Raw genomic sequence first — 27,469 nt, 5'->3', positions numbered from 1 at the left:
GTGTAGTTTTTCTCTAAGATCAGTGCCTTTCACTGACACACTTTGAGGCTTCCCGAACACTTCTCTGCCCGTTCCTTCAGCCATATCACTTCCTCCAGTGCTTTCTATTTTTTGTCTGACTTTTCACCACCCCGGAACCTTGACTTTCACCCACCAGCCCTTATGCACGTCTCTTCATCAGACTGTTACTTAACAACATTAAAATGGCAAATATTTCCTGACACTCCTAGAAGTGCTTTACAAATATTCATTTATTTAATTCTGCTGAGGGCTAAACAGAACAGGTATTTTTATTCTCTTTCTTTTACAGATGCAGGGATTAACACACCATATACCTAAATAAAGTAGCAGGAGTCAGGATTCAAAACAGCAGTATTCCCATCTCAGCTCTTAATCACCTTTTTTTTCTTTCTTTCCTTTTTTTTTTTTTTTTTTTTTTTTTTTTAGGACCGCACCTGTAGCATATGGAAGTTCCCAGGCTGGGGCTCTAATCGGAGCTTCAGCTGCTGGCCTACACCACAGCCACAGCAACACAGGATCCAAGCAGCATCTGCAATCTACACCACAGCTCACAGCAACACTGGGTCCCCGACCCACTGAGCGAGGCCCGGGATCGAACCCGCGTCCTCATGGATACCAGTTGACTTCATTACCGCTGAGCCACAACAGGAACTCTCCAGACGCAGTTGTGGATCCAATAATAACATTCCATCCTTTCCCCATGATTTTGTAATGAGACCAAACAGGACACCTCTGCAAGTCTCCCAAAATAAATACTTACTTTAATAGAAATGACACACAAGAGTAATTATAGAACATTTACTTAATTAAAAAATTAGTAACTTGGAAACATCTTCTGTGACGAATTGTGTATCCCTCATATTAAAACAAAACAAAGAAACTCTCTCTCTGAAAAATAAGCCCCTCTCGACCTCCATCTTCCTTCTCATCCATCACCACGTTTTTCTACACCATTTGTTGGCAGAACTCCCTACAAATGGGATGCATATCACCTCTGCTTCTTCTCACCCTGTTCCCTATTATTGCTGATTTAATCGGGCATTTGTCTCCAAAACTCTGTGTGATATCTTTCATCAAAGCCACCAGTGACATGGCGCGGCCACATCCAGAGGTCAGTTCTTAGACCTCATTTTGACCCATCATTAGTCTCTGACACAGGGGATCCCTCCCTTTCTCTCGACATGGTTTTCTTCACTTCATACCACACCTCACTGTTTTCTGTCTACTTCAAGCAATTCTCCTTTTCAAGCTCTCTTGTCAAATCTCCCTTATCGTCCCACCTTCAGATTGGGCTTCCCCAGAGCTTAGTCGTTGGAACCTTCCTCTCTGCTGACTGACCTCACTTCTCGTGTGTTCTCCTCTGTATTCAGGGTTTTAAGGACTTGGTAGGTACTGATAACGCCCCATCTTGTGCCTCCATTCTGGACCTCTCCCCTCACGTCCAGAATAGTAGATATTGTCACCGGACATCTTCATCGGGCTGTCAGCATATCCAGTTACCACCGTCAAGCCTCAGCCATTGAGTGCCCCACTTCAAAATGTCTTCTCTCCTAGTTTCATTGTTGGTGCCAGCATTCACTCAGTTTCTTGTTAAATGCCCACATTTTCAGGACCAGTTCATTCCAAATTATAAGACTTCCCAATAGGCGAAAAATGGACGTTGAGTAAGAAGCTTACTCCCATATCCCAAACCTAGAACAAACAAACAAACCAGAAACTAAAACCAGCTTCTCAGGAAGAAAAGTCTAAACTGTGTCCTCGAAGCCACCACTAGGGTTGTCCGTGGTCTCCTGGGGGCACACGGGTCCTTGGAGCCCAGATGAAAGGACGTCGGGCAAGAGGCCGTCTGCCTTGGGTGTAAGATTACGCACAGTCAGACAGGGCGTGTGCTTGCATAGAAGATCTTTGCAGTGACCAGAGGAAGAACACGCTTGGGAGAAGTTGGACGAACCCTCAAGGTGTTGGTAAGAAAAGTCCCAGCTTTCGAGACATTGAGAAGCCGAAGAGCAACTTTTGGCCATTTTTGTGGCGTGTAGAGATCCTTGTTGAAGAAATGCGAAAGACAGAGAGATGGATGGGCAGGCAGGAAGGACATTTCTTCTTGATTCGTGTTTTCTGGAAGCCACCCTTGGCAGGGCCATCTACTATGTGTAGGCATGGGAACGAGTTAAAAAAAGTGTTGATTCACTAGAGTGAAGCAGAGAAAGCAGTGGCCTTTGTGTGTGGTGAATGTGTCCGGAAAGGCAAAGAGGCATGGGATGCTCCCGTGGGCTTTCTCATCTCCATGGCGGTAGGTGCTGAGAGCCTCCGAGAGAGCCCAGAGGAGCAGAGAGCAGAGTCCCCAGAGGTCTGGCTGCAGTGCTCTTATCAGATGAAAAGGACTCGGGGGTCTGAGCTGAACTTCATTGTCTGTAACTAAGGTAAGACCCTTTCGTGGGCTAGAGTGACTCACGCCTGAACTGTATGTGTTTGCTCTCCTGCTCGCTTGAGTTCCTATCTTTTTGTGTGTCTGTCTGCTGATAGGCACCTTTATGATGCCGTCTTTGGCTCCTCAGCCATGCTTGATTGTTGCACGGTCTGTAGCTGGGAATAGCCTTTTTTTCCCTCGTGCAGTCTCTGGGGAGAGCTGAACGAAACAGATTAAGAATGCAAGTGCCGTTTATAGATCAGTTAAGGGAAATAACGTTCAGAGAGAGACTTAAGAGCATGATGACTTAGCCAGCTGAACGCTACTTATTGACGTGGGATATTGTGGAAAAGGATGAGTCTTTAATTTCCTGTGGAAATAATCATTCATCAAACCATCTTTGTGTGTTTCTTCGTCATTCTTCCACTGTTCCAAGTGTCAACAAAGTGGCATTGAGGATCTGAAACTGTGTGATAAAATATAGTCATTGATTTGTAATTAATCACATCTCTGCAACTAAAAATAAAGACAGAAATACTGTCAAGACTTATTAGGGAGAAAAAACTGCTAAAAGGCAGCTTCGATAAATAGTAAGTTTCTCAAGCCCAAAAGGTATAAAATTGGGCTTTTTCTAACTTTGTTTCTCTCCTACTCATTGCTGTCTGTCTTTTGATTTGAATCTGGACTGTTGCCGTGGAGTAAATAACGTCTGTAACACTCCGTGGCTTCAGATTTCCATTTCTCTGGTGAAAGGAGCAGAGGCTAAGATAATGCAACGTGTCTACCTGGAAATTCCAGGACACCGTGGATGCATGGCCATGGGTTTAACCATAAATGCGTCTTATTTATAAAACTCTTTAAGCTTTTTTTTTTTTTTTTTAAGCCCTTCCCCTTCCCTCTTTAATTTCCCAAGAGCCTGGTAATCATTCTGAGGATTCAGAGGGAGTTGGGGGCAATATTCCTAGAGGTTCTGAAAGTCCATAATCCTGAAAGTAGTGTTCAAATGAGCTGCTTTTGACCAGCGTGACCTTCCCAAGTCACTGAACCTCTCTCTGCCTCCTTTTCAAAAGCCTTTAATAATCTCTCTCTCTCTCTCTTAGATATCATTTAATCTCATTCGATAGGATACCAGGCACCTGGTGGGCACAAACTAAATGGAGACAATTATTATCCACTCCCTTCCAGAGAGGAGGGAAACTCTGATTCAGACAGTGATAGTGGGTTCATAGCTAAGCTTAAAAGTCATCTCTCAAATGGCTCGAGTCCAAGGAACATACATCTCGTTCTTAGGTTTGAGAAAATATGAACCAGTTGAAATTTTGCCACCAGGAAGGTAGAATACCCACAATGTCAGAGGTGGTTCTGGCGATGAGGGCCAAACTGGACCTGCTTCTGGCAGGGTTCTCTGAGCAGCAAGCATCCACTCTCGGCTTGCAGGCATCCACATTCCAAGCTGCGGCCTCGCCTCTCTGACGAGCCCCATCTCATCAGCGACGCAGCCGGGGTCAGGGAAGATATTTGGGGATGGGCTGGCATGAAGGGCGCTGAGGGTCAAGAAGAGAGTCCGGGCCAGGGACATTCTTTCATGCGTATGTAGTTGAATGAAGACAAGTCAATCATTTCCCATTTTGATCTTTTTAAAAATCAAAGCATCTGCCTCTGTCATTGTCACCGTGACTGCTTCAGACCAGCTAAGGCAAAGTTCCTGTCTCATCCAGGTGAAGACGGCTGACATTCGTGGGCTACCTGCTATGGCGCAGTGCCGTCTGATTGAACGCTCATAATTACCCTGTGGGGGGATGGGGATCAAAGCGGTAACATACCCCGTCTGAGTCCACATGCTAAGTGGTAGAGATGCCTCCAGAAATGAAACCTAAATGGTTCCGGTAAAGGTACTATTTTGTTTGCACTGACATAAATAATATATGTGGCTTAGCAGGTTGTGGAAAGAACCTTATAAAGCCTTTCTGGGACCCAGACCATCAACCCTTGAGTCTGGTTCATCTGTAAGAGATGGGATGCCTGACCTCACAGTGGGAGTCAGGGCCACCGGAGCAGAGCGTGACTGATCTAGAAGCACTTTCTGCCCTTGGAAACTTCCCTGTCAGCCATTTTCCTGGGTTTTCTCTATTTTTTATTTCAAGAAACTCCACAATCCAGGCTGTTAGGGGTGTTTTGTTTTGTTTTGTTTGAATTTAGGACATGCACAAAAATACAAAATGAAGATAAAAACAGAACAACTGAAATAGAGTGTTGATGCAACTAAAACAGGCACACATAGCACCAAAACATGAGTCGGTATGAGCTTTCCCTTTGGCATGAAACTAAGGCTCATAATTATTAAAATTAGAAATTAGACCCCAGTGTTTTTACTTTAATGAGAAGATGAGGTCTTTCTGACACTTCATTTTAATCCTCTGGGACAGTCTTTCACCAGTGTTCATTTCAGAAAAGGGGAGTGAATGCTTATTTACTAGTTAAGGAAAAAATCACATAACATAAAACGGTTAAATCTTTGTGTTAAAGAGGCCTTCTGAATTACCTATCCAACTCGTTAACACATTCTGGAAATTCTTCTCTAGTCTTTGCTGGTCATGCAAATTCTGAGTCGATCGGCCCAATCTTTACTAGAATACTAGAGATTCTGATAATAAAAAGTCCTCTTGATAGATCTATCAAATCTACTTCCCCATTAATTCTGTGGATCAATCCTAGCCCACCCTCTGCAGCATCGTCCAGCAGGGTCCCTTTCCTTACTGCATGAATGTAGACGTCCCATCTTGAATTCAAGAGTGTGAGCTACCTGGCCCAGGGGGAAGTTTTAATTATCTCAGCGCCTCTAGTTCAGGGTCAGGGACGGGAGCTGGTACTCAGTAAGGCTTGGAACATGTGGGTGTTTCTTTCTTGAGTATTTCCTTCTCCTTTGTTTCCTTTCCCATGTTTCCTGGCCCAGCCCTTCACTATTATAGGGACCTCTTAAAAGCAGAATATCCAGAAGTGAACATGATATTCAGATATGGTATCTCTCCAATTAGATAAACTTTTATTACTTTCACTGGAAGTTCTGTGGGGATGAAAAGAAATATTTTAGTTGAATCTTGGCCTTGATTTTCTGGGAAAGTTTTTTTTTCTTTTTTTTCCAGCTCATTTGCCACCCCTCCCCTTCTCATTGCTCCTCTTGGCTGGCCTTCTGAACTTGACATTGATCAGCTTTTTCTGTAACGCTCTGCCTAGATTTCCCTACTGGGAATCTTTCTAATCCCTAGGGCTTCGGCAATTTGACCCCCTCCCCCACACCCTCTGCTACTGGTTTTGAGATGCGTCAACCTGTAGAGCACTTATGTGGCTCCAGAACACACCTAAGGGGACTCAGCCAGTATCTCCCACTGTGAGTGCTGCTCTGAACCTGTGCCCCAGCCCAGTGACTGGGTCTCCTCTTTTTTGTTGCTGAAATCAGGTCTAGAGAACCACCTTCACCCCGCTTCTGCTTCCAACAGCTTCTCTCTTATTAAGGCTTAAAATGATAGCTCTACAGTGAGATGAATTTCTTGGACTCCTTTTTTCCAACCAGCATTTACTATCTGGGCGACCCCGGATGAATCTATCAAAGTTAAGTTTTAATTCTTCATCCTTAAACTAGAGAGGGTATGGATACCTGGTTCTCAGGGTTTGGGGGAAAATTAAACACGTTCCTAAGGCGCCTGGCACTTGAGGAGGGCTTCTTTTCAGGCTGATTGCATATAACCCTTATCCTCCCTCAGTCTGGAGCCCGGATCCCGCATCCCAGCTCTTCACAAAGGGCTCAGTTACACAAAGGGCCACACGTCTTCAACATGCTTGCCTGACCTCCTGCTGCCCCACTCGCTTCCCCTGAACTCCCCAGCTCTGTGCTTCCCCTTCCTTCTTCGCCTCGGCCTCTCACTGTGTGACAAAAGCCCTGTCATTCTTTCTCCCTATGCTGTCCTCTAGCAACGCAACTGAATTCCTGTCCTCCCCCGATCACAGATGGACCTGTCTCCAGGCGCAACACATGCCCCGCTCCAGTGAGCAATCCTAAAGCCTTGGCCTTTGACCTTAAGGAGTCTGGCCATTCTATTGCCTGTTCGTCCACACATCTCAGCTTTGATAGCTAGAAAGGCATTACTCTCTTCTCCCTTAGCCCCTGCTCCCAACCACTGGCTTGCCCCTCTCAGCTCCCCAGGCCCACAGGCTGCAGAGCAGGAAACTCTACAGCAAGCACAGCCAGCTGCTCCCCCAGCTTTAGCAACGATCTCCAAGGCTGAAGGGCTCCGTCTGGGGCGGTCCCCCAGGTCCCTCCAAAGCAGGAGGCATTCCCTTCCACCTAAAAACATTCTCATGTCTCTTTTATGAGATGGTCGGTCAGCAGGGGCCACAAGAACAGACGGCATCAAGGCTCAGGAATAAAAAACTAAGTTCATTATTGTCAAAGGTCCTTGAGACAGAAGGTGCGGGGTGTGCAGCCCAGGACCACACGGGGCAGACACAAGGGTGGTCAGGAGGCAGAGACCTCAGCAAGAGAAGGTCAGGTCATGGCTGGCTTCTGTCAGGGTTTGCATGAGAAGGCAAGACGGCACGGGATGAAAGGCTGAATACTACTGGAGAGTTCTGGATGAGAAGGGCGGTTCCAGGTGCCTGATCCTGGGCCTGGGATGATTAAGGAAGAATGCCGTGTCCTTGGGCCCGCAGCCGCAGAGAAGGGTGTGGCTCTGCAGGAGTTGATTCTGTACCAAAATCGTGTTCCGGGTTGGCTCCTTTTCCGTCTCTAAGAATTGGCCAGCTCTGGGAGGGACAGTTTCTCTGCAGCTAGAATAGTTTTCGGGTTGTTTTTGTTTTCATTTTAGGATGTCAAGCCGTAACTGACAAAATTTAAAATAGTATGAAAACAATATGAGAAAAAGTATATATACACATACATACATATACATACGTACACACACACACACACACACATACACACACACATATATGAATGTGGCTGGGTCACTTTGCTGTATGGCAGAAATTGGCGCAGCATTGTAAATCAACTACACTTTAATTTTAAAAAAGTGTTTGCAATGCGTAGGAGTTCCTTCATCTGTGGTTTGACCTGACAAACAGACCCTCCTTTGTCAACAGTAAAATGATTTTTCTTTATGAGCTGCCACTGACATAAAGCTTTTTTAGTTTGGGGTCCCTCTCCCCTACCCCCACTCTTTCTGTATCTAATAATCACCATTATTATATGAGATGGGCATATTTCTGGTCACTTGGTATGCAGAAATTCCCAGGCCAGGGACCAAACCCATGCCACAGCAATGACCTTAGCCACAGCAGTGACAATGCCAGATCCTTAACCACTAGGCCACCAGGGAACTCCCTCTGATCACGTTTTAAGTGTCCTCAGGAGAGCAAGGCAGTGTTCTGTGTACCTTGGTGTAAAGGCCTTTGCTTAGTGCCAGTGACTCATAAACAACCTAGAGCATGTGTGGAAGGGGGCTTGGAATGTTGATTCTCTAGTTCACAGGCCCGGAACCAGACACACACACACACACACACACACACACACACACACACACACACACACACACACACACACACCCCTCCTTTTCAGCTCTGAGTCTTTATGATGTGGATTAACCCGCCCTCCGTAAGAGGCAAGCTTCTGGCTGCAGAAGGAATTAATGCCACAGTCAGTCTGTGTTCTTTGGATCCGAGCAGGAGGAAGCTTTATCCTTGCCGCTTTCCTCAGGATGTTCTGTGACATCATCCACACTGGAGTGTTTTTCCCTTTGTGTTCCAACACTTTGGCTTAATTCCAAAGGGCATCCAAGGGCAACAGAGCTTCCCTCCAACCCACCCACGGGCCGTGGAATCTCACGACAGGGCACCTTCGTCTCCTCCCCGTGAAGAGGCGTCGCCCAGTTAGCTCTCACTGACAGCATTACCCCATCCCACCCCCACCCCAGGTCCGGGCTTCCTCTGGCTTCTTTCCTTGCTGACCCTCTTTAGACTGTCAGTGGTTCCATCAGGTGGTTTTGCTGCCTGACAGTCCCTGGTGCTTGTGTGGACTTGTGTGCACATCAAGGGCTGATCTTATCAGTACAGTGGGTGGACATCTCAGGAAAGCTGGAAAACAGCCACAGATACTGAAATACTTTCCCATGACCCATGTGTTTAGAGTTCCAGGAACTGCATACAAGCTCCTTAATTCTGGAAAACCTGTTTTAAACCTGAGATACAAAAGCCAAGTGCATGGCATTCACCTTTATGCACCCTCTAGAATCTAGCTATCTCGTTGCAACCCTAGTTCTTTCGTTGTCTACTTCTATGATCCATAGTAAACAACTTCATTTCTCTAAGCCTTGGTCTGTTAATTTGCAACACAAAAAGAGATGTGATAAACATTCCAGGCGTGTTGTTAGAATTAGGGGAGAGTGGCAGAACTGAGCCCCTGAGAGAAGAGATCCAGCCAGATAAAGGGGCAAATGTCACTAGCAGTGGAAGCTGGGAGCACACAGAGCAACCTCGATGAGCATCACGAGTTGCCTATGGGCTGGACCTTCTGGGCTGCATCACTCTGAACTCCTTGGTGGTACTTTTCCACTTCCTGGCCATCACTTTTTAGATGGCTGAGATTTTGATTAGCCCTATTCTAGTGAACTGATGGTAAAATCTTGCGGAAAGGAGCTGGGGGAGTATGCCCACAGATGAATAAGGTCACAAATCCCCACATGTCATTTCCATACAAGAGTGTCCTTTGATTCACATGACAGGGATGAAGGACTGTGCAGGGGAGAAGTGGAGACCAGCTTTACTTGATGGCACAGGGAGAGCTATTGTGTTTCCATGCCGAGGCAACCTTGGGACCAAGAAGCAAATGGATGCTCTTGGTTGGTGATGCTGGGGAGGAGTTTTCACCAGATTTTAATGTCATTTAGCCAAATACGAAAGACTACAGGACAAATATTCCCTCGTCCTAATATGTCCCCTCTCTTGAATGACTGTGGATATGGAAGCTGGCGTGGGTGGAGTCACAAGTTGTTGAACATTTGTCTTGGAGGACTGACTTGTAATTTTTTTTCAGTGAGGGAAAAAACATCTTTCTATAGGAAAGTTGCATGAGATTGGGGACTTCAACTTGTCAATGATATTTGCATTTCTCAGTGGAAAAGCCAATACTCTCACCCTGAACTCTGTGAATGATAAAAGCTGTTTTAATTCATAGCATATTCTTTCCGTTAAGATTTAAACTTCTACAGTACTGCCAGGATTCATCAACTGAATGAATTTTTCATAAATGTTATCTGCCTCACATGGGTGCAAAGTGGCATTGTGATTAAGTTGAAGCCAAACGTTATTTTATTACCGGAGAAAACATTCTTCTCCATCCCCTCCTCCAATCAGCCTCAAATCAAGGAGGCCCATGCTGGCCACAGTTACAATTGCTATGAATGATTTTTAATAAAATCAGTAGCAGGAAAATTGTTGAATTTTCAAACTTTATTGGAGATCCTTCTCCATATCGCTATGCTGTGTGCATTCTTGGCTAAGAATGAATTTTGATTTGGATGTGGGAAATCGATTTGTTCAAGCCAAGAACCACTCAAATTTCCTTAGGCAGATTATCTGCTGGGTGAATTAGCCCAAGGAATTAAAAATAAAAATTCCTAAACTGCCTTTTTGCTCAACTACCCAGACTATTCCCCTTGATTACATCCTGCCTGTTTGATAGCTTGAATTCAGGGAACAGAAAATCATGTTAATAGCCAGCAATGTACAGAAGTGGGGCATTCTTTTCAGAGCCTGTGATTTATCCCAAGCCAAATGCAAATGGATTTCTCACCACTTTCCTTCTCTGGCTTATCTATGCCACCATCTTCCTTCGTCAGGCTAGAAAAATCAAGAATTAGCCACAAAAGCAAAATGCTGGGGAAGCACATTTGTGCCTTAAATGCTGGGAAAGGTCTGAAACCTAACCACCTTTCTTTTGGATGCACAACATTATCCTACTTTGATATTACTCTGCCAGAGAAGGCTCCATTCCCAGCTGCCTGTCTTCACAGAGGGTGTGAGGTCTGCTTGGCAAGATTGAGCAGTTCAAGGGCAGTGGCCGTCCCCATAATCCTCAGGAATAGGCCCTATGATGACTCACATATGTTAAATGTTGATTGAGCTGAAGAATCCATAGAGGCTGTTTCCAGCTCACGGTGGGCATTGGGATATTAAGGAATATTGAGCTACATGGTAGCATCTCTTCCAGTGCAGGTCTAAACATCTTATCATGAGATTTAGGGGAAAGTGCCCCCATCTTTCTCAAACTCAACTCCTGCTGTTCATCCCAGTGAACAGTGCAGCCTAAGAAATGCTGGGAACTTAAGGGAAGTTATTGCTAGCTCGGGTCCCCTCTGTGGGCATAGGTGTTCTTACATAATGAAGTCAAGCCTTCCAACTTAGGTAGGGTGATTTGTTCTTCTAGAGCCCTGTGGTGGAGACTGAAGGACAACCAGTGGAGAAAGTATAGAAAATGAAGTGCATGGAAATTCAAGACTCTTTCAAACGCACTAACTTCTGTTAGCTATGTAAATCTTCTCTTATCTGCAGTTTAAATGGCAATGCTTTTTTGCCAAGTGCCCTTGAAAAGGCTCAGACTAATAGAAAGCTAATCTCATGTGATGGGCAGCACACGGCTTAAGGTATGGTCTCAATAGGCTGTCTTATCTGGATCTTCCTAGGGAGATCATTTGTCTTGTATCTTAAGGCCTTCGAAATGTATCTGTATGCACAAGAGAAAACAGGAATTGAGATAATAGCCAACAACAGCTGCTGTATTTTCCTCCCCAATAAAGATGCCCTGGGTTTTCATTTTGACAGATGAAAACAGAAACTCAGTCATTTAAAGCTCAAAGAAATTGTAGACGCTGTCCAAGTGTGGGAGCAAACCACATCTGTGAGTTCGATGATACCCAGAAGGTTGAATACACGAGTAGACTCTCTTTAATTGCCGAAATGGACAGTTTGCAGGCACTTCTCACAAAATGGGAAAACAACAGCACAGAGATAGGACTTGGTTTTCTGTTGGAATACCATAAATACCAAACTCGGAGAAGGTCAAACATGACAGCACGAAACACGTTCCATAAAATTCATTTGTTTTGGAATGAACAGTTAGTTAAGTTCAACCGAAGCAGCTCCCCAACCAAACAACAGGGGAGCTCTTCAAGGTCAGCCGTAGGTAACCTGGCATGTAGAAAGCAAAGTGGGGGACTAGTACAAAACAATTTCTCTTCTACTTGGTGATACCCGTGGTTCTTCCACGCAGCGCTGTCCTGGCTCCCTGAAGGTTATATCAGGGCAACTAGATGCTAGAAGGGATCGTTGGAATAAGTCTGGGAATCGCCAGTTTAATAATTCTTTTGGGAAGAAAAATGGCAGCATACCCTGGATCTCCTTCCCTTGCCTCTTCTCACTCCTCACTTGGCTCTGTACCTGAATGAACTGTAGTCATAGCTCCAGGCGTGGCAGTTAGATTATTTATTAAACACCATGTACTGTGAAAGGAACTTTGGGAACGTAGCTCATTTACTTCTCCTAGCAATGCTGTGACCTGCATTTTTTCAGAAGGGCAAACCAGAGGCTCAAAGACTTAACTCATGCAGAAGTGCTCTGTTCGTCTTATTAGTGGTCCAGCAGGCATCTAAACTCATTCGCGTTCGTAAGACTCCAAGTAGATCTGCATCTTGAGGATATATGAGACTCCTCGGGGGAGCTGGGGGAGTGGGCAATGGGATCAGAATGATTCTGGGGGAACCCAAAGACCTTCAAGTACCGCATGCTCCCTGAGGATCCCTGAAGCTGAGGTTGGTAGACTGCCCTTTAGAATACTCACTCCTGGCACACCGCACGTCGCGGCCTCTCCATGAGCTTCTGGAGTTCATGAATATGAATTATTAAGAACTGACCAGGGACGGCTATTTAGGCAAATCCACCTCATAAATATCTAAATGCCTTCCTCAAATCCATCCATTCCAAAAGATCATTTCTCTGGCTCTTTAAAAAAAAAGTATATGTATATACTTTGGCCACTCCTGGGGCAAGTGAAAGTTCTCGAGCCAGGGACCTAACCCGAGGCACAGCAGCGACCCCAGCCGCCTCAGGCACAACGCTTAACCCACAAGAGAGCAACAGAAGTCTCTTAACATAGACCTTAAAGTGGTGAAGTTGAAAAGTAGCACGAATTTTAACATTTTTTCCCCAAAGTTATTGAAAATATTCGGATTAAAGAAAGATTCTTAAACAGACTTTGGTTTACCATGCCAAGAAGTGAAGGTATTAGCAGTTTCGTGTGTTTTGGACCGAGACAGGGGAGAAGGGAAACTGCATTCGATGCCTGTTTCCTCTGAACTCCGCTTCCTGTATCCCTGCTTGGTTACCCTGATTGGTTTCATGATTTCTCCAATTGGTCTCCAGCGGCCAAATATGACCCAACTCCCTCTTCCCCCGCTTGCTTGTTTTAAATGAGATCTGGTTTTACTTAGATGAATTAAATGTCACTATATTTGTTTCTGTGAATTGTTCCAGCAAAAATTACAGCATCAATGTCTGACTTTAAATGGCTCTAAGACTGTCTGCCTCTCTGGGCTATTTATAGTTGTCTTTTAAACACACTAATAAATGCTTTTAGATATATTGCTTTGCTTTCCCTTTATGGAGCCTCAGAATTGGGTAACTTCAAAGTACCAGATGAAAATATCTGTTTTTATTTTCTTTTTGTGCAAAATTAATGCATATTCATTGTAAAATTGTAGAAAATGTAAATAAATGAATAGAAGAAAAAAGAGGACAAAAATATAATCATACCAGAGAGGGCCACAATTCACATTTTGTCTGTATCATTCTGTCTTTTCTCTGTGTTTAAATGTATTTAAACTTAAAAAAAAAACATTGCACAAGCTGTTTTATAGTCCTCTTTTATTTTTTCCACCGAACAATATGTTTTATATTTTTTCTCTCATTTTTCTACTCCATCACTTTTCATAGCTACATTAAAAGTAATGAGTAATGATATGATTGTACCATTACCTATGAAACAATCCCACATTTATTAGATGGCTAAGCCATAGCCAAAACATGCTACTACAAATAGCCCTACAAATTAGCCATGTTGCTCTGCCCATTCATGATAGCTTCTTCGGGATAAATTGCCACCAGTGGAAATGCTGGATCAGAGGCTGTACCAAATTCGCAGACTCTTGTCACATGTAGCCAGCTCACCTCCAGAAATAGTTCAAAGTAAATATATATATATATAAAATGTAACATAGTAGTACATCTTTGAAATGACAATATAATAACAGGCATTGCTGTTAGGAGAACCACATTTCTAATAATTCAGTCATCATTTTAACAAATTTTATTAACTAGTGCCGGGCACTTTTTTTTCCCCCAACTCCAGACTTCCAGAGAGTTGTATAGCATGGTTACCATAGTTACTATACTAAAATCTTCAGTTCTAGGGGCGCTCCTAAGCAAAAGTAGATAGTAAGACTTTTTTTAAAACTACGTATGAACTGGCACCTAGGATGGGGGGAAAGGCAAGATAAGTGGAGGAAATTGAGAGTTGGTTTTTGGAGAGCCATCAGTATTGATGGTTTTATAGTTCTAGGAATGCTGTTTTTCTTACTAGGACTGGACTCTCCTTGAGGATATTGTATTGTTCAGGTGGTATTCAGTTATTTATTAATTCATTCCTTCAAAGTAGAATTAGTGAAAGCCACACGCCATAAATTGCCCTAGCTGCTTAGGATAGAGTGGTAAATAGGAATAAGAAGAGCTCTTGATAAGAAATTTACAAGCTATTCCATGGGGCAATCCAGCCAATAAATCAATCAGTTAATGGTAAGAGTTTTAAACTAACTAAATCATGTTCATGAGACACAAAACAATAGTATGGGACAGAAAATAATAGTACGGGGATGAGTTTGAACCTCATCAGATGAGGCCTCTGAAAAGGTGACCTTAAGGATGATACGTCAGTGATGATAAGAAGCCACACAGACTGAGAAGGAAGTGCAAAGGCCCTGGGGCAGGAACATCCTTGTGTGCTAGAGTGGAGCTTAGCAGACTTTTTCTATAAAGAGCCAGATGGTAAATATTTTTGGCTTTGTGGGTCACACGGTCTCTGTAGCAACTGCTGAAGTCTGCAGTGGTAATGTGACAGTAAGTAGCCACAGACAATGAATAAGCAATGGTCTGAATGTGTTTCAATAAAAGTTTATTTACAGAACAACCAATGTGCCAGATTTGCCCCACGGGCTATAGTTTTCTGTCCCCTGTAGTAGTGAAAAAGGAAGATTCAATGATGATAGACAAGGAACAATGAGAAGGAAAATACTAGGAGAGAATTTTCAGAGATGGGCAGAAGTCAGATGTACACAATATGTATACAATGCTGATTATGGAAACTACTCTAATTGCAGTCAGAAGACACTGGGTGGTTTTAAGCAGAGGAGTGACAAGTTTTGATTTCATTTTGAAAAAGAGTAGGGGAGTTCCCATCGTGGCTCAGCAGAAACGAATCTGACACAGGATTGATCCCTGGCCTCGCTCAGTGGGATAAGAATCCAGTGTTGCCGTGAGCTGTGGTGTAGGTGGAAAATGCGACTTGAATCTGGAGTTGCTGTGGCTGTGGCTGTGGCCAGCAGCTACAGCTTCAATTCTACCCCTAGCCAGGGAACTTCCATATGCTGCCAGTATGGCCCTAAAAAGACAAAAAAAAAAAAAAAAAAAATCAAAGTACAGTAAGGGCAAAAAGAGAAGCTCTCTTAGGAAGTCGTTGTCCTAATCCATTGAAGACCTGGTCATTTGACTATGAGGAGAAGAGACTAATTTTAAGATGTGCTTTGAAGATGAACAGGACTCGCTGCTAGTTCACACAATGGGAGTAAAGAAGAGTGAGAGACCGCCACGCTTGCATATAACTGCATGTAAATTTAATATGTAAATTAAAATGACTGTTAACTGGATTTTTTTCTGTTTCAAGAAACAGAAGGCATCCCTGGTAAACCCAAGTAGAGGAAAATATTATTGAAAAGATATCAGGTCGTTTATAGAATCAAAAGAAGTGTGAAGACAGAGACCCTGATTTGTGCACAATCAAGAGGCAAAATGAAAATCTAATCCCAGGGACCGTCTCCCTAGAGCTGCAGTGTATGTCTTTCTCCAGGAGAAATAGATGTGTAATAGGACATCACTGGCCTCTCGACTCCTTGAAGTTGCCTGGAATAATAGGATTCAGTGTGCTTGTGTCACTTCCTTAAGAATCAAATTCTTATTTGTGAAGTCCTGATTGGTCACTCCAAGGTCAGGTGACCCTGTTCCAGGTACAGAGTGAAGAAAGGCAGTAGTGAGAAGTGGCAGAATACCCTACTGGTATCATCCTGTTCCCAGGCACCGTCATTTCTTACCTGGTTATTGAAATACTTTCCTAGTTTACCTCCCCATGTCTGCTTTTAAATTTCTCCAATCAATTTTCCAGGACAGCCAGAGTGACCTTTGTTGGGTTTTTTTGTTTGTTTTTGTTTTGTTTTTTAATGAACTACCTTATCACGCTGTGCCCTTGGTTAAGATATTTCAGCTGCTTTCACTGCTCTTGGAAGAAAGACCTGAATCTTTAATTCTACCTAATAGGTCATGAATGCTCGGTCTCTCTCTTTTCAGTTTCAAATCTCCCCCATGCCCATCCCTGCCTTGAATTCAGTTCTTTGGCAGGCATGCCCTATTCATCTTTGAGCCACAGATCCTTTGCAAATGCTATTCCTCTGCCTGGAAAACTCTTTCCCCTTTCTTCTCAGTTTACCTGTACTCATCTTTCAGACATCCATCTCTTCGAAACTCCATAAGGACCCAGTATTAAAAGCTATTGCAAGAAATAGGAGAAGTATTTATTCACGATAAGGTTTGAAGGAAGATTATAAAGACAGCTTCCAAGGTGCTAGCTATTGAGGTCTTTTATATTATGTCAATCATTCCTTACAAAAACATTTCGAGATAGGTCAACCATTGTCCTTATGTTTTAAATAAACAGTGTAGCTTAGAGATATTTGTAAGACGCCGATATCATACAGCTAAGAGGTAGTAAAGCCATAACCAGAATCCAAGTCTTTGGTCTGCATACTCCTGCCCTTTAACTGTGCTACTAGAGGATCTTATTGTGGAGAATGGACTGTAGCCCATGGTAACAGGAGAAGGGCCATTTACATTTCAGAATAAGCATGCTGGATGAAAGTGGCAAGAGATGAGTTAGATGGCTGTTACAGAAACCAGATAAAACCACGTTTTTAGCGCATCAGGAAAGCTTGAATTCAGTGATAAAATGCAGATGAGTTCTTGTAATGACAGATTCTTGTGAGAACCAGGCCTTAAAATTAGCTTAGAACAAAGGATGCAACAGTCAGACGACACCTGTAAACCTGAGAGCCTTAACAACAAGTGACTGTGCCTCAAGCAAACAAAACCCGGGAACAAGGCCTGAGCTGAGAGCATTTTTACCTAAGGCTGGAGAAGAATTCAAGAGCATGCTCTCAGCTTGAGTGTCGGGTCCTGGACCAAACGGTCTCTGACCACCTCCCGTCTTGCTCCAGCCGTTCAACATCTTCGTACTTCATTTTGCTTTCTCTTTGGTATTTACTATATGCTATCATCTCATTTTATCGTCCTCATGTTTGTTGATGCCTCAGATGCAAATTCCACAAAGCTGGGACTCCCCATCACTAATTCCTGATGGTGGGTAGGTCCAGCACATAGCAGAAGCTCAATTAAAATAATAATAATAATAATAATAATAATAATAAACAAGAACGAAAACAGTCAGTAATGAATTTTCCACCAGAGGACTTTCGACACCACTGGGGAAGTACGTTCCTTACACAACACGGGGAAACGGCGCTGAGGTCTTCTCAAGAGACATTAGGGTTTCCTGACGTGCAGCCTCTGCTGGACCCCAGATCCAACTCACGGTAAACCCTGAGCAACAGGGGCTCGTGTCCACCCACGACAGGGACAGGCAGGCTGGTTTTTAAGATCACAACCAGAGAAACCCTCAGAGTCCCCTTCGAAGAGCACACACATTCCATTCAAGACAAAGAATAAATGTGGTAGGACCTTCCGTGAATTTTTTTTAACCTGTTAACTTCACCAAGCTTGTCAGTCCTGTTTCCTTTAGGTTGGTTCCTCAGAGTAAATAGTGATAAAATTCTTAAACTGAGCTGGAAGTAGTATTGTGTATATAGGAGGGAGAGAGAGAGACTGTTGAGAACAAAGACTTGGGGTTTTTCATTTGGTAACAGTTGTGAAAGAGAAAAGAAAATGACCTGGTCCCTGGGGTTTTGAGGAAGTGGTAGAAGGACAGAGAAGTGGCTCAGGTAGCTTAACAGTAGGAAACAGTGGTGACATCTATATGTGTTAGGAACCATCTATTGTCTGCTCTGCTGTCATGCAAGTGGAACACTCTCTGAGAGGGTGAGAGCACATGCTCTGAAATTTTACCCCAAACTGAGTCCTCGTGGGATTCAGATCCAGGCCATAATTCTTGCATCACTAACTACACTGAGCCCAGCACAGGGACCCATGGCTGCCCATTCCTCATCTCATTCAAACCTCACGATAACTTAGTAACACAGGCGTCCCCACGTCATGGGCACTGAGGTTCAGAGAAACATGACTTACCTAAGCCACTCAGGGTGTGGAGGACACATCTGGAACTGGAGTCTGCCTCCCCATTCATGGTTTCTCCACACTACCAAAAAACATTTTATTTCAGACTATTTCTTAATAATAAGGTTATTTGATTTTTAAACCAGAACAGTTGGCTGTTGTAGTTCATATTATTTTGGTATGATCTTGACATCCAGAAAATGGAGAAACATAATCCTAGACTTTAGATCTCTTCTACTTCTTTATAAAACCCAGCATGATTTGCAAGGAGACAGGCTTTGCACTTAGATGATAGATATTACGCAGGGAAAAACTGGGCTGGAAAGAGGCCCTCCACATGAAGTTACTAGGAATGCTGTCATGTTCTGCTTCTTCCCAGCATCTCCTTCTCAGCCTCTTTCAGTTTGCTGGTATGATAACCCCTTTCCTATTATGAAGTCCCTCTATTCCATAAACTGACATAAAACTTTCTAAATTGGTCCAGAAGGAGAAACAGTAAGGTCATATCAAGAAAAGAGGTAAAAGCCGTGGTCCCTGAGAAGCTGGACCGGGGCTGGAGGGTAGGGCTGGGAGAACGAAAAGCAAAGAGAGGGCACCAGGAGTTCCCGTCGTGCTGCAGTTAATGCATCCGACTAGGAACCATGAGGTTGCGGGTTCGATCCCTGGCCTTGCTCAGTGGGTTAGGGATCTGGCATTGCTGTGAGCTGTGGTATAGGTCGAAGACGGGGCTCGGATCCCGTGTTGCTGTGAGCTGTGGTGTAGGCCGGCAGTTACAGCTCCGATTGGACCCCTAGCCTGGGAACCTCCATATGCCACAGGAGCAGCCCTAGAAAAGGCAAAAAGACAAATAAAAAAAAAAAAAGAAAAGAAAAGAGAGGGCACCAAAGCTATAGTTCAAGCCACGGGCTGCTCTGAGGGTGACAGCAGCTGAGAAGGAAACATGGGAACACCCTGAGTTTGTCAACACAGGGGATGCTGTTTGACATTCGGGAGACAGGGGTTGTTTGGAGGAGTACAAGCAGTGTCTGCCAGGTACCAGGTGAAGCAGGTGTTCCATGGCTAAATGGTGACGTCCACCTACGTGTGTCTGAATGTCTTGGCAGGATTCCAGGCAAGATAAGGCTTAGGCTTAATTCCAAAGCAAGAAGTTGTGGGACAGGTTTTGAGTAAAATAACTTGTTTGGGTTCCCCCCTAATTTATTAACACCCATCTTTCCTTCCTCCTGGGCAACCAGAGCCCACCCCTCATCCCCTCGGAGCACACCTGCTCTGCTGGACCTTCCTGGAGCCCCCTCCCCCTCTGCAAACCACAGACCTCCACCTGAGCCGACCTTCAAGGACAATGACCCGCCCGCAGAACTGAGGCCATTCTTTCTACTCTCTGCCCTGTCAGCGCTCACATTTCCATACAGTTTATCTCATCTGATAGTTGCCAGGAAAGTAACTTGATTACATATGACTTCCTGTAAGTCATTTACATGGTAACAAAGGCACCTGCCAATCTCCAATGTCACGGGCATTAATAAGTGGATTTTACAGAAGATGTTTTAGACCTTTTTGTGGAATATCTCAAATTATACAAAGATGATTACTATTACTATGAATATATTTCTCTTAAGCAGATGCTAGAGATGGGATCAAATTTTATTATCAAAGTGACACAGGGCTGTAACGTCTTAGCCATTGTGTTGGGCCCTCAACATGCTAATGACAAGCTTAAGGTTGAAGAACTATCTGCAGAGTAGTCTGCTGGGTACATTTGAGAGGATACGGCAAAATGCCAGAGGAACTGCTTCCAAATTGGTGAGTCTGACGAAGGCACTTGAGTGCATTGAGGAAGGGAGGGAGGTATGCAGGCTGCTGATCTGTTTTGTTGAAAATGTTTCCCATCGTTGATCTAGGCCATATGAAATACACTCAATCTGTCAAGATTTCTCTTTGAATTCATGCAGAGATCTAAAAATAAAAAAATTTTTAAAAGCTGTCTTTGCAAATTGTCATGAACTGGGTCTTCTCAGGAAGCTCCTCCATCCTCATTGTGTGTTGCTTTTTGCTCTTGCCCCATGTGGAAAAGAACTTCATGTCATGATGAAATTGCATGTAACAACAAGGGTCCTTTCCTACCTCTGTCATTCATTGCCAGGCAGGATAGTTTGAAACTGGTGTAGAAGGAGACCTTAGGTTTAGCATTTATTTTTGAACTTTATATCCCACAATTTTGTGATTTCAGGGATCGCATGTCCATTTTTATTATCAAAAAGAATTTTTCTACCAATGAAATATGCCACCATCAGTTTCAGGAGAGCAAGGAACCCAACATGCAAGAACTATAGGAGCTGCAAAGGATTACATTTCGAATGAGTAAGCAATGGGGTCTTACTATGCCACACAGGGAACTATGTCCAGTCTCTTGGGATAGAACATGATGGAAGATTTATGAGAAAAAGAATGTATACACACACACACACACACACACACACACACACACACCTGAGTCACTATGCTGTACAGCAGAAATTGAGATAACACAGTAAACTATACTTTTTCCTGTTGGAGTCGATAGATGGTGACAAGATAATTATGAAAGCATGAAGGCATTTTTAAAGCCAGGTTTTAATCCTGAGAAAAACAAATGTTAAGTGTAGAAGGATGAATCAGCAAGCCTTAAGCTTCTGTTATTTAATGGCAAACGATTGGAAAAGTGCTCAAGTTAATACAACGTATGAAACGAGAGATTAATAAACATCTATTTTGTCTAGCCATTTTGACAAAAGGACCTCTGTAAACATCCTAGCTCATTATGGAGGCTGGGAAATGGTTAATAGTAAATAAAATCAGTTTGGTTATAGTTTGTCATTTAGCTTAAAAACAATCTGTCTTTTAGAAAATGTATCATTTACATGGTTGGAGAATCAAAGAATAGATGAGTAAAATGTATGCATTTAAACAGAATCTGAAAGCTTTTCTTGGAGAAGTTGAAAGGAGTGATCATGACAATGAACCACAGCCGAGGACATGATGGGTCTGGGGTAGAATTCTCACAGCTGTTAACTTGTACCCCTGAAAATGTTACATTAATCAGAAATGATTTTTTCACATACTCACATTTGCTCACTGGTGGCTTTTATTAATTGAAACTTCATTCACCAATTAGCATCCTCTTGAAGGTGTTTTTAAAATGGCTTATTTATACCAGTTGCTGGCACTACTGGAATTCAGAATGATGCCAACCAAATGCCATTTCAAATAAAAACCTTTCTTTTTTCTTCTGGCACCAGGATAGAACAGAGTCTCACAGTAGCTCTTGATTTAAGAGCTGTGCTTTCTTACTCTCAGACTTCCATGATGTGTGCAGGTCCCTTTAAGGAACTGGGTTAGAAGGAAGCTTTTAACCAGAAAATAACCCTATCTTCAAATCTGCTTCTTCTACCTTTGCAATCATAGGGGCCTTTGATGATAACTGTCCTGTTCCCAGGGTCAGGGGAGAGAGTGGAACCTGAGACCGATGAACAGCTGCTTGTTTATAAAGTGTCCTTCACTGACACATCAGACAGGAACCCACAAAGAATCACATATGTTGTGGGAAAAAACTGTGGGACTAATTTACTCTCACCATTGCAGGGAGCATTTGGTCAGCCTCGGGTCACACCCTGCAAGGATGCAATTGTCTCCCCGAAACACAGTTGAGGTGCTGAAAAGAGAGGATGTAACCACTCAGAGCCGATTAGGAGGATGGGTGGGTGAGGCGGCCAGGGGCCGGGGGGCCGGACAGAGAGAACCTCGGACATGCCTTCCAGGACATTTTGGCTGTGGCCGGAGTGTCCATCCTCAGAGTGGTCCTCCAGACAAAGTCTTTATTGTGAAATAGGCCTGATCCCTGGAGAAGAAGAATGATTCCTATTGAGTGGAGAGAAATTAACCCATTCCTTCCTTTTGTAGTGGGGAAGGTGCTGGATGGTTAATTTTCTTGGCTGATTTCAAGGGGCATCTCCGGGTCGGGAACAGTATTTACTCCTACCAAACTTTCTATGCAGCCCAGTGGCAGGATCCCCCATCTAAAGTCCCTCCTCAGAGTTCCCTGGTGGCTTAGTGGATTAAGGATCTGGCATTGTCCCTACAGTGGCTCAGGTCACTGCTCTGGCATAGGTTTGATCCTTGGATCCTAGGAACTTCTGCTGCAGGTGTAGCCAAAAAAATTTTTTAAATAGGGAGTTCCCGCTGTGGCACGGTGGGTTAATAATTTGGCCTGTCTCTGTGGAGGCGAGGATTCGATCCCCAGCCTGGTGCAATGGGTTAAGATCCAGTGTTGCCGCAGCTGTGGCATAAATCTCAGCTCTGGCTTGGATCCTGTCCCTGGCCCAGGATCTTCTGTATGTCATGGGGGTGGCCAAAACAGCATAAATAAATTAATAATTAAATACATAAAAGTCCCTCCTTTCCCTAAGCTCCCCTCCTCCCACCTAGCACAGGTAGACAATGTGGAAAACATATTCTTACTAAACTATTCAAATTGGGATGCCATGACTTTTTTTTTTTTTTTTTTTTTTTTTTTTTTTTTTTTTTTTTTTTTGCTTGAAAGTAACCAAAGATCATTTAGTATTGAATTTTTAAAATTCAGCTTCAGACTTGAGCAGGAAAACCACTGACCTATATCATGGATGCTAAAAACAATAATAACTGTATCTTCTGCCTTGGTCTTTTAAAGGCTGAATGAATTTGGTGGGAGGAAAATGACTTCGCCTAGGGATGGCTGTGAAACCATCAGGAATACAAGGGTCCAATTGGAGCATGCTCCCTTTAAGAGGGAAACAAGATTAGCAACCTTGGCAAAATTTCGGCTTCTATTCAGAGGGAAAGAGAAGAGCTTCCAGTATCCAAAAAAAGGAAAGAAAGAAAAGAAAAAAAAAAAAAAGGATAGATGTTTTGAGACAAAAGCAGAAGGAATTTTATACTTTATTGAAAGCTTACCTGGGGAGTGGTTTTAACTCCTCTGGGGTTAAGAAAGATTATTTTTCCTCTCAAAACCAAAGGTGGAGCTAGGGTAAAGGAGTTGAATCTGAACTAGCATCCTTGTCTGTTCTGTTTTGACCTGGGAAGTTCACAAGAAGAGAAACCTCCGTGGAAGAGAGAGGAGGCTACAGGTCCAGAAGGTGAGGGACCACTGCCTGTATTACAGCACCTTGCATGTAAGTTACATGGCAGCATGAAGGTAGAAACTCTTAACTGCCTCCTTTTTCTAAGGAAAACCGTCTGACTTAGAAAGCTCCTAAGATTACTGGACAAGTCCTGGATTCTGTTTTGCCTTTTAACATTGCAGATTATTTTGTTATCTATATGTCCTGAGGCCAGAAGAGTGCAAAATGAATTTTTTTTTTAAATATCAGATCAGAAAAGATGGTGAGGCTCCATGTGGTATAATCAGAGTGTTTACTGAACCCTATGCATATATAAAAATGTTATTTTCTCTAATTACATATTTTGTTCTTATAATGACTGAGTTGAATGCTAAGCTGGAATGAGTAATCAATTCTTAATGCCTCTGTCATTCAAATGAAGTCTTAGCTATTTCAGATGGCATAAAATTGCTTCCAGTTTGGCCAGGTGCTCTGAAGATGGCAATGGAAAGCTAAAGTGTGTTTAATTTTCTCCTTTTCAGGTTGTCACTGAAAACCCAAACTAATACATAGCAGCACACCTAGAACAACTGAAGTCACGTGGATGCCGGAAGGCCATAGAAAAGAATGAGCTACTACGGCAGCAGCTATCCAATCGTCAGCGTGGACCCCAAATACCCCGGCTACCCCCCGGAGCACGTTATCGCGGAGAAGCGAAGAGCACGAAGGAGGCTGCTGCACAAGGACGGCAGCTGCAACGTGTACTTCAAGCACATTTTCGGAGAGTGGGGGAGCTACGTGGTGGACATTTTCACCACTCTGGTAGACACCAAGTGGCGCCACATGTTTGTGATCTTTTCTTTGTCTTACATTCTCTCCTGGTTGATATTCGGCTCCATCTTCTGGCTGATCGCCTTTCAGCACGGAGATCTGTTAAACGAGCCCGACGTCACGCCTTGTGTGGACAACGTCCATTCCTTCACGGGCGCGTTTTTATTCTCGCTGGAGACGCAGACCACCATAGGCTACGGTTACCGCTGTGTCACGGAAGAGTGTTCTGTGGCTGTGCTCATGGTGATCCTTCAGTCCATCTTGAGCTGCATCATCAACACCTTCATCATTGGCGCTGCCTTGGCCAAAATGGCAACGGCCCGGAAGAGAGCCCAGACCATTCGGTTTAGCTATTTCGCCCTCGTAGGCATGAGAGACGGCAAGCTTTGCCTCATGTGGCGCATCGGAGATTTCCGACCCAACCACGTGGTCGAGGGCACCGTGAGAGCCCAGCTGCTCCGCTACACGGAGGACAGCGAAGGGCGGATGACAATGGCATTTAAGGACCTAAGGTTAGTCAATGACCAGATCATCCTTGTCACACCCGTCACGATCGTTCATGAAATCGACCCCGAGAGCCCCCTGTACGCCCTTGACCGCAAAGCCGTGGCCAAAGATAACTTTGAGATTTTGGTGACCTTTATCTATACCGGTGATTCTACCGGAACGTGCCACCAATCCAGGAGTTCCTACGTGCCTCGAGAAATTCTCTGGGGCCATCGGTTTAACGACGTCCTAGAAGTGAAGCGGAAGTATTACAAGGTGAACTGCTTACAGTTCGAGGGCAGCGTGGAAGTCTACGCGCCCTTCTGCAGCGCCAAACAGCTGGACTGGAAAGACCAGCAGCTCCACAACCTGGAAAAAGCCCCGCCGGTCAGGGGAGCCGGCCCGTCGGACACCAAGGTCAGAAGAAGGTCGTTTAGTGCCGTTGCTGTTGTCAGCAGCTGTGAAAACCCTGAGGAGACCACCGGCCCTGCCACGGATGAATGTAAGGAAGCACCCTATCAGAAAGCTCTGCTGACTTTAAACAGAATCTCCGTAGAATCCCAGATGTAGTCCTAAATGATAAGAGCAAGGGCTAGTACTCACTCCTCTTTACTCGCTAGCCAGTCACCTTAAGGCAAGTAGTTATTAAGGGAGCTTTTAAAGAAGGTTAGAGCTATCTTTGATGGTGATGGAAGATTAAAAGAGCAGGTTAAACTGGGTAAAAGATATCTAAAAATAACATAGCACCTGATTGCTTAATTTTTTTGGGGGGGGTTTAGAAAATTTGGATTAGGGATGCTATTAAGAAGCCTAATTAGTTAATTCAAATTTCATCTTCCTTGTATTATTCTGTAGACTCATCAATTGGGGGCATAATATTCAATAATGGGGGACAAAGGTAGGATACTGGAGTAAATAATAATAGAAAGTAGAACAGGAAAACAGCATGAATGATACATTTTTCAGCGTATCCAAATCCATAATATAATGAATGAGTGGTTACCTATAAGAACACCGTATCGTGTACCCAGGATACGCAAGGTATGCATTCAGTGGATTGTACTATTGAAATAGTTAACCATGAAATCAGCTGGCCCCTTCAAGTCACAATGTTTGTCCCCCATTGTGTCGCGGTATCAGCTGGCGGGGGTAGTGGCTGTAGGAAATAAACAGTGCCCCTGATTCAGACAGTTCCTCCATTGCCACTCGCCCAGGGAAGGCTCAAGAAGTGCTAGAGCCATTTTTCTCTCTCATCCACGAGGCAGAAGAGTAGTCGGCATTTGTTGTTCAGAGAGCTGTTTCTCTCCTAAAGGCCCTGGTTGATGCTAATGAACGGCTTTACGTGGAAGAGCAGAAATAAGGCAGACATGAGCTTTGTGAAGTCTGTGACGGGGTTTCTTACACACGCCTCCCTCCACCTTTTCTGGGGACAAGAATGAGGAACAGAATGGTAGAGCCGGGGTGAGGGAAGGGGTAGGTCGATGTTCTCAGACTCTTTGGGGTAAACAAGTTCCTCGTCCAGAGAGACCGGGGCTTTGGCCAAAGACATGGAACTTTTTACTTTGTCACTTGCTGGGGCTGGTTAGAGGCGGAGGGGGTGGGGAGGCCGTGAAGCGAAAGGTATTTATTTTGTCTGTGTTTCCTGTCTTGGTCACTGTAGAAACATAAATAACTTGAATTGTGGATTTTAAGAAACTCTTCCATTGAATTTGGAACAATCATTTAAATTAAAGCTTTTGTGAAATATAATGAAGGTGATTTTAATGCACCTTATAAAGCCAGTAAGCTGAGTGCTTTAGAACTGCTTAAATTGTAGGACATGAGACACAGGTATACTCATTTCCACATTCAAAGATGTTAACCATGATTATTTTAAACACAAATCCAGTCACCTATGAATGAAGAGTCCTTTTAAGCTTTGTAAATCGGAGAGTTATTAGCTACATTCTTAATTATCTATGGGTTTTGGGGGTTTTTTTTCCTACATTGTTGCTGAGCTGACAATATATATATGCCCTAGTTTTTTGCTTATATTATTTAAATATATATATATATACATAATTTTTGCATTTTTTATGGAAAATCTCTCTCTCCATTTAAATTAACACAAATAAATTGAACCGAGTCACGTGGTCCAAGATTACCAGTAACAGTAAAATATATAGGTACACAGAATTTTTTGTTTGTTTGTTTTTTGGTTTTTTTGTCGTTTGTTTGTTTGTCCTTTTTGTCTTTTTTCAGGGCCGTCCCTGCGGTATATGGAGGTTCCCAGGCTAGGGGTCAAATCGGAGCTGTAGCTGCCGGCCTACACCACAGCCACAGCAACAACAGATGTGAGCTGGGTCTGCAACCAACACCACAGCTCACGGCAACACTGGATCCTTAACCCATTGAGCGAGGCCAGGGATCGAACCCTCAACCTCATGGTTCCTAGTGGCATTCGTTTCCATGGCACCACGATGGGAACTCCCAGAATGTTTTTCTTTTGTTTTCTTCTTTATACTCCCTTTCCCTTCTTCCCTCCCTTCCTCCTCCTCCTTCTCCCTTTTGCCTATGAGCAATAAACATGTTTTATAAATTCACATGTGGAAATCTTTTATTCCTGTTGTTTTATGGATAAGCGATCTCTTCAGGTCACAAGTTGCAAAATTGTCTTGAGGCTTAACATCAGAGAACTAAACAATCCCTGTGTCTTTCTGCCTTGCCTCAGGAAGGCAGAATCCGAGTTTTAAATTGCACACACCCTGTAGATTTGGGTTTTGCAGCAGCAGTTTCTCAGCCAGAGTACCATCGCCCACCAGCACTACAACCAACAAACTTGCCCCTTTCCCCCTCTTCAGCTTGTTTCACACACATCTAGTTTCATTCACTCTGCTTCCTGGACTCTGCCTATTCACAG

General features: G+C 43.7%; 1 protein-coding gene across 5 annotated transcripts in view; it reads left to right on the top strand.

Moving 5' to 3' along the window:
- The window catches only part of KCNJ16 (potassium voltage-gated channel subfamily J member 16), a 145,252-nt gene extending 118,096 nt beyond the window's left edge, over nucleotides 1-27,156 (top strand). For 2 of the 5 annotated variants that reach the window (XM_021066712.1, XM_021066711.1), the window contains one exon: nucleotides 23,796-27,156. In XM_021066712.1, the coding sequence (XP_020922371.1) occupies nucleotides 23,881-25,140 (1,260 nt within the window). In that variant the 5' untranslated portion in view covers nucleotides 23,796-23,880 and the 3' untranslated portion in view covers nucleotides 25,141-27,156. Of the gene's footprint in view, nucleotides 1-1,019; nucleotides 2,442-20,354; nucleotides 20,501-23,058; nucleotides 23,326-23,795 lie in introns of those variants that run through there. The other 3 variants (XM_005674074.3, XM_021066713.1, XM_005674075.3) reach the window with 3 other exon arrangements.

Source organism: Sus scrofa, chromosome 12 (genome assembly GCF_000003025.6).
Source record: "Sus scrofa isolate TJ Tabasco breed Duroc chromosome 12, Sscrofa11.1, whole genome shotgun sequence".
Classification (NCBI taxonomy): domain Eukaryota; kingdom Metazoa; phylum Chordata; class Mammalia; order Artiodactyla; family Suidae; genus Sus; species Sus scrofa.
The sequence above is the reverse complement of the archived record's forward strand: the minus strand, read 5'-3'. Positions and strand labels throughout refer to the sequence as shown.